At 36.8% G+C, this 8257-nt stretch overlaps 1 protein-coding gene across 9 annotated transcripts in view; it reads right to left on the bottom strand.

Moving 5' to 3' along the window:
• LOC141397880 (uncharacterized) overlaps window positions 1–8257 on the bottom strand; it is an 81173-nt gene that overhangs the window by 10947 nt on the left and 61969 nt on the right. For 3 of the 9 annotated variants that reach the window (XM_073974713.1, XM_073974710.1, XM_073974711.1), the window contains exon 2: window positions 827–1173. The exons of 1 other annotated variant lie outside the window; for it this stretch is intronic. In XM_073974713.1, coding sequence (XP_073830814.1) covers window positions 827–879 — 53 coding nt within the window. In that variant the 5' untranslated portion in view covers window positions 880–1173. Of the gene's footprint in view, window positions 1–826; window positions 2578–8257 lie in introns of those variants that run through there. 5 more of the 9 variants (XM_073974718.1, XM_073974716.1, XM_073974717.1 and 2 more) reach the window with 3 other exon arrangements.

Here is an 8257-nt window from a genome sequence, read left to right on the forward strand (position 1 = left end):
AACTACTGAACCGATTTTCCTGAAATTGTCAGGGAATGTACAGGGATGGCCCCGAAAACAGGCTACATATTTTATTGAATTCCAGAGGGGGCGGGATACCTCCCCTATGCGATATTTAAAAACGCTATATTTGCCAAAATTACGATAGTATCTGTTTAAAAATTTGCGAATTAATCTACAATCTAGGTACTTCTTTGGGGCCTAAAGACCCGACCACGCCTGCTTTTTTAAATACATATGTTATATTTCGAATACTACTGAAACTATTTCCATCAAATTTGCAGCAAAAGCTCAAGGTTTGCCGTTGTTATGTATTTTTTATGAATTTCGGAGGAGTGGAGTACTTTCCCCACGCCTTTCTTTTAAACGCTATGTGTATGAGCCAAACTTATGATTATAACGGTTTCAGATTAAATTTTGGGAGGCAATATAAATAAATACATTATATTTTGAAATTGATGACCACACCCACTCTTTTCAATACATTTTTTTCCAAAACTACTAAACCTAATTTCATGCAATTTTCAGAAAATATTCAGGAATGTCCCGTGGTCCAAAGTGCTATATATTTGTAGACGAACGGTGTTCGAATATGGGTTTTGCATACTGTATTTTAGGTTGATGATATACAAAGTTCGACGCTGCCAAACCCCGTTTTTATTTTACATTTATGTCAATCACTCCTATTATTGTTTTTTTTTTTTTTTTTTTTTTTTTTGTACAATCATAAGCTGAACGCACTTGTTCTTTTCAACTTGTTTATCACACTATAAACTATAGACTATAAAATTTGGCACACATATTTTTTTGTTGTTCTGCTGTTTACCTTGGGTCAAACGCTGTTTGTATCAGCAAATCTCCGGGTAGGCTTACACGCATTTTGAAATGATTTTGTTATTTTCCGAAATGTATTGAATTTTTTTCACAAATAAATATGTTTTGTTTTTCTCATTTGTTAATTCATTGCACTTGTTTGCTTATATTTCATTCCATTTTGATTGATATCACAACCTCTGCATATTTAATTAATTTATTAACACAAGTTTTTATTTAAACGTTTTTAATTAAAATTTATCACTTTTAAGATTTTTTCTCAGACCTTTTGCCTAATTGTTGAATGATTATTTATTTGCATAGCTTTTTTTATATTATTTTTAAAAATACTTGGGCGATCTAAAAATAAACATTTCTCTAGTTATTATTTTTTGTTGCTGTCAACAGCTTTTAAGAATTAATATTTTTTTATTTTTATTAATATTTATAGTTATTCTTAAGATTTTTATTGTTGCTGTCGTCGTTGTTGTTCAGTTTATTACTCATGTGACAAGTTCAAATACGCTACAATCGTTTGAGAAAGAGAGGATGTCAAATGATTGCCAGTTATCTACTGTAGCTGTCCACCCATTTGTTGCTGTAATTACAGTCGTGTGAATTTCTACAGGTATTGGCGGGGTCGGTCACACAAAGTATTCGCTAAATAGTGATGACAATGTTAAAGATTTCGATTTTTATTGAGTTTTAATTAGAAGTGTAAGGTTTGCAATTTTTATAAACCTTGGCGGTGAGATCGATTTGGAAATTAGTAGTTGTTTTTATTGAAATAGTTGTGAAATACAGATATTGTAGAAATATAAATTTTCATTGTGGAGAGTTAATTGTGGAGAGTTGATATGTGAATGAAGTTGAAGTTTGAGTCATAAATTGATTTCTAAAGGTATAGATAGTGTCGTACATAGGATTTTTATTTTCTATGAAGGTGTCGAATATCAGTAGGAGACAATTCAATACGATTTTGTATACATTTATATAGCAAATGGGAGTCCTGAAAAACACATTTTCTTAAAAATAAATGCCCATATCCTAATTATTTGCAGTATAACATTCAGGCATCTCAATGTAAATATTCAACTTTTTTTCTAAATTTACTTTTGGAATCTTAGAAAAAGAACAAAAAAGCTGAGCATTCTTAATGACGTTGATGGACTAACGTAAAGCTGCACTACTTATTTATCTTTTCCGTTGCTCATTGCTGAGTGGCCGTCCGCCTATCACTCTACCTTATTGCTGCATATATTATTGCACTTATTTACAGACTAAAAATAGTTGAGATTTATTTATTTTTTAGATGCTTCAAGTCATCACTCATAAGTGATAAGACAGATAGATGATTGTTGTAAGGGCGAATAAACTTATTTAGCTTTCATAAATTCTAGAACAAATTGCCTTCAAAAGAGGGGAATACAACTACAGCTCACATGTAAGTCATGTGATAAGCAAACGATTTAGCAATTCAGGTCTAGTAAAAAAAAACCGTTGCCATAGTGATGTAATAGTGGATATTATAATTTGTGATAATAAATTGGCTCACAAGTGATCTTCTTAGTTACAGAAACGCCCCAAGCAAATGGGATTTTTTTTTAGAAATTTTTAGGAGCCACCTTATAATGTCAATATGGAGATTTACTAAAGTTTTTTTGGACCACATTACAATGACAATAAGCGTGGATTTTTTAAAGATTTTTTGGACCACCTTACAATGACAATAAGCGTGGATTTTTTAAAGATTTTTTGCACCACCTTACAATGACAATAAGCGTGGATTTTTTAAAGATTTTTTGCACCACCTTACAATGACAATAAGCGTGGATTTTTAAAGATTTTTTGCACCACCTTACAATGACAATAAGCGTGGATTTTTTAAAGATTTTTTGGAACACCTTACAATGACAATAAGCGTGGATTTTTTAAAGATTTTTTCGAACACCTTACAATGACAATAAGCGTGGATTTTTTAAAGATTTTTTCGAACACCTTACAATGACAATAAGCGTGGATTTTTTAAAGATTTTTTCGAACACCTTACAATGACAATAAGCGTGGATTTTTTAAAGATTTTTTCGACCACCTTACAATGACAATAAGCGTGGATTTTTTAAAGATTTTTTCGACCACCTTACAATGACAATAAGCGTGGATTTTTTAAAGATTTTTTCGACCACCTTACAATGACAATAAGCGTGGATTTTTTAAAGATTTTTTCGACCACCTTACAATGACAATAAGCGTGGATTTTTTAACGATTTTTTCGACCACCTTACAATGACAATAAGCGTGGATTTTTTAACGATTTTTTCGACCACCTTACAATGACAATAAGCGGGGTTTTTTTAAAGATTTTTTCGACCACCTTACAATGACTATAAGCGGGGATTTTTTAAAGATTTTTTCGACCACCTTACAATGGCAATAAGCGTGGATTTTTTAAAGATTTTTTCGACCACCTTACAATGACAATAAGCGTGGATTTTTTAAAGATTTTTTCGACCACCTTACAATGACAATAAGCGTGGATTTTTTAAAGATTTTTCGACCACCTTACAATGACAATAAGCGTGGATTTTTTAAAGATTTTTCGACCACCTTACAATGACAATAAGCGTGGATTTTTTAAAAATTTTTTTTAAGATTCTTAGCACTACCATAGATTTGCGTTTCACAATAAAGTATGGGCTACTTCATTCTCACCCCTAAAGTCTCTACTTCGTCATTCTTTTAGCTACTTCATACTCCATTTTTTCACAATTTTCCCACTGCATAACTTTTAACTAAACGATCCACACTAAGAAACCAAGGCTTCATGTTACTACCCACCACTCATACTTCGTCACATTTCCACTAACTCTCAGACATGTCTTTCTATCCGGCTCTCTACCGTTCAGTTACTATTCGACATCGAGTTCTAATTTTAAGCTAGCAACCCAGCAACACTATTCATTCCGGAATTATCTGCATTCTACTATGCTTTAACATCATCTGACCTTTTCGTTGTTATCAGAGCTATTGCAACGGGGAGAACAAATAGCAACAACTACAACACCAACACATTGATTGCACTGTTGTGTTGGCGATCACAAATGTCAGATTAAAAAACACAATTTGAGACAAGTACACCAGAGAAACGTTTCAAATTCACTTAGAATTCGCATGGATTGTTGGAGTGGTGGAGCCAGGCAGCCAGCCAAGCCAGTGGAGTATGACGACAATGATGATGATGACAACAACTAGCATTATGACAATGAGTGACTCGTCAACTTACATGCATGCAGTTTTTGTGCTTTTTGAGCTTATCTATCATCAAATGACATCGTAAATACAATAAAAGCTATTAAGATAGACCGAGCGACAGTACATCGTCGGCCGAACATGCTGCAAACGGACGTAGTACCTATATCCAGCCTTATAAGGCTGTATCTGTTGGTTCTTGTTTGTTGTGCACACTGTACGCTCCGACACACTCTTATTGTAAAATTTATTTGCATACATGTATGGAGGAGTAGAGTTGATAAAGATCAACGAGCCGTAATGATTATGATGATGACAATGATGATGATGATGATTGTACAAATGTGGTTGCTTAAACTGTCCATAATCAGGGTAATAACCCATAAAGTTTTGTAGTTTTATTGTTATTGTTCTTTTGTAAGAAGAGCAACAAACACAAAAAAAAAGAGTTGACATATTTCCGCATATTTTCATTTCGCCATTAAATAACCTAAATAGGCTGTTTAGCTGACGGGATGTCCAATTGAATGGAATCATTTTGCCATATTTGTGAAATTGGATGGAAGTAATTTGTAATGACAGGGGGTTTAAAGTTGCCAAAGTTATACGGAACTGAGGATAAGTTTATTTTTGGTATATTTTCTGAAAAAAAAAGTGATTAAGAAAGTCAAGTCTGATGACCTCAGAAAAACATCTCTTGGCCCTTTGATTGTTCCTAAAACTGAAAATCGCAAAAAATCACTTCTATTGTCCTCTTTGGTGGCTATTAAAAACAGGGAAAATCCTCTTTAGTTATTGCTAAAAATCATAAAAACTCCACGATTATTGCCCTCTTTGGTGGTTTCAAAAATATTTTAAAAATTATACGTTTGCGATCTGCGGTCGTAGTAGCGCAGTTGGGCGTCGGGTTAGTAACCCTCCCCTAGAAAAAAACAGCCTACTATGAAAAAACGAAAGAAAAGAAAAACAAACCCCTCTAAAGTTGACGAACCCCGCAAACGTTTTAAGGACCATGATCTGCGAATCTGCACCTGGAATGTTTGCACTCTTTATAGAGAAGGTGCAGTCTTCGCATTGGCAGACGTACTTGAAAAGTACAAGACCGATATTACTGCCATACAGGAAATACGATGGAATGGGAAAGGCGTCACAACAACACCTAAAGGTGACGCACTGTATTATAGCTGCCATGACGTAAAGCATGAGTTCGGTTGCGGATTCGTAGTTAGTCGGAGACTAAAACATCTGGTATCCAGCTTCACCCCAGTGAATGAAAGACTTGCTGCAATTCGAATAAAAGCTAAATTCTTCAACATCAGCTTTATTTGCGCTCATGCTGCCACTGAAGAAAAGGACGAACAGACCAAAGATATATTTTACGAGCGCTTAGAAGAAACATATGACCGTTGCCCCGCCCATGACATTAAAATCATTCTAGACGATTATAATGCCAAAATTGGAAAGGAGAATATCTCTGGCCCAACAGTCGAGAAATTCAGTCTCCACAGTGAAACATCTGACAATGGTATGAGGCTGATAGACTTTGCAGCTGCAAAAAACATGGTAGTTAGCAGTACCAAATTTAATCATCTCGGACCTGGCTGTCTCCAGATCAGAAAACAAGAAACCAAATTGATCATGTTGTGATAGATGGAAGACATTCATCGAGCGTGTTGGATGTACGATCGTTCCGAGGCGCAAACATTGATTCGGACCACTACCTTGTTGCAGCAAAGGTACACACCCGCTTAAACGTAGCAAACAAAGTACGAACAGACACAAAACGAAAGTTAGACATCGGTATGCTGCAATCACAACATATAGCCACAGCATATTCCACTCAACTAGCTCAATTGCTTAATCAAAGCACTCCTCATCCCGATAACATATCAGCGCAATGGCAAAGCATTGCCCACTCCATGCAAACAGCCGCAAAATCCATACTTGGATACCAGAGACCTCCACCAAGGAATCCATGGTATGATGAGGAGTGTCGTGCTGCCACCGAAGAGAAAAATGCGGTATATAGGGCTACTTTACAATCCGTAGCAACGCGTAGCGCACGAGAGAGATACAGGGAGAAAAGGAGAGAGAGGAGAAACGTCTTTTCCGCAGGAAAAAGAGAGAGATGGAAAAGCGGGAGTGTAAAAAAATCGAGATGTACAGGAGCCAGAATGAAGTCCGAAAATTCTACCAAAGAGTCAAGCATCAAACTGATGGCTTTGGTACAGGCACATCCTCCTGTAGAGACCAGCAAGGTAATTTGGTAACTGATACAGATAGTGTAGTCAGGATATGGAAATAACATTTTTCAAATCTCTTGGTATCCAATAGCAGCGAAGACGACGAAGATACCACAGTCCCAATCCCAGAAGATGGTATTGAATGTATACCGCCCAGCCAAGATGAGGTAAAGACAACAATAAATCGGCTGAAGAATAATAAGGCAGTAGGGGCCGATGGCTTACCAGCCGAGCTGTTCAAAATCGGAGGCGACACGCTGATAAGGTGTATTCATCAGCTAGTTAGCACCATCTGGCAGGAAGAACGAGTATCTGGAACCTGAGTATCCTGTGCTCCGTCCACAAGAAGGGAGATAAGACTGTATGCTCTAACTATAGGGGCATAAGTCTACTCCCTATTGCCTACAAGATCGTGTCAGGGATATTGTGCGAACGACTAAAGCCCATGGTCAACGAAATAATTGGACCATACCAATGCGGCTTTAGACCTGGCAAGTCCACCATTGACCAGATATTTACCCTGCGGCAAATCCTGGAGAAGACCCAAGAGATGCAGATCGACACCTACCACCTTTTTGTCAATTATAAAGCAGCCTTCGACAGCCCGCTGCGTTCAAAGGTATTCCAAGCCATGTCAGAATTTGGTATCCCCGCAAAGCTCATCCGGCTTTGTAAAATGACTTTAACTGACACGAGGTCCTCAGTTAAAATAGGAAAGAACCTCTCCGAAGAGTTTGGTACCAAAAGAGGTTTCAGACAAGGAGACAGCCTTTCGTGTGACCTCTTCAACATCCTGCTAGAAAAGGTTATACGAGAGGCAATCGTGAAAAGAAGTGGCACAATCTACACCAATAGCCACATGTCACTTGCTTATGCTGATGATATAGACATCATGGGACGATCAGTAAAAGAAGTAACTGATACCTTTATAAAGGTCGAAGGAGAATCTGCTAAAGTGGGTCTGGCGGTAAACGGTGAGAAGACCAAGTTGATGGTGTCGGCGCGCAATGCATCCATTGAGCTCGGACCGACTGTGGATGTTGGTTCCTATAATATTGAGGTAGTAAAAGACTTCGTCTACCACGGCAGCTTCGTAAACACAACAAACGACATCAGTTGTGAAATAAAAAGAAGAATTGTATTGGCCAACAGATGCTACTTTGGTTTAAGTAAGCAGTTTAAAAACACAGCCACATCTCGTCAAACAAAAATAACGCTCTACAAAACACTGATACTACCCGTGCTGATGTATGGCTCCGAAGCCTGGGTACTTGCGCAAGCGGACATGGCAGTGCTTAGTGTGTTTGAGAGAAAAATTCTTCGAAAGATCTACGGACCAATCTGCGTTGACGGTGAATATCGACGTCGCATGAACCACGAGCTGTATCTGCTATACAACGACATCAATATAGTTAAACGTATCGAGATGCAGCTATAGCGTTGGCTAGGCCATATCATAAGAATGAGCGATGATGAACCCGCTAAAAAGGCGTATGAATACGGACAGCTTGGCGGTGCATGCAGAATTGGCAGGCCAAGGAATAGATGGCGCAAACAAGTGGATGATGAGATGAAAAGGCGCGGTATTCCAGAGTGCGAAGCAACAAATAGAGAGGAATGGAAATCTCTTCTTAGTTCGGCCTATAGAACAAATGTTCTGTAATGGGCCAGCTAAGTAAGTTAGTAAAGATATTCCAAATTAAAAAGACACTCTTGGGTGGTTACAAAAAATATTAAAAAAAAACCTCTCTGTGGTTGTTCCAATAACATTAATAAATAAAATAAAATTAAAAATTACACTTTTAGGTGGTTCCAAAAAATATTTTAAAAATTATCCTTTTGTTGGTTTAATTTTTGCCAAAAAACTTTATAAACAAAAGTTACTTGTCTTTTTTCATTAATCAAAAAAAAAAAAAAAAACTCGTTAAAAATAATATTTCCCTTAAAAAATA

Source organism: Musca autumnalis, unplaced genomic scaffold, assembly GCF_047663935.1.
Source record: "Musca autumnalis isolate F117 unplaced genomic scaffold, ASM4766393v1 scaffold_3, whole genome shotgun sequence".
Taxonomy (NCBI): domain Eukaryota; kingdom Metazoa; phylum Arthropoda; class Insecta; order Diptera; family Muscidae; genus Musca; species Musca autumnalis.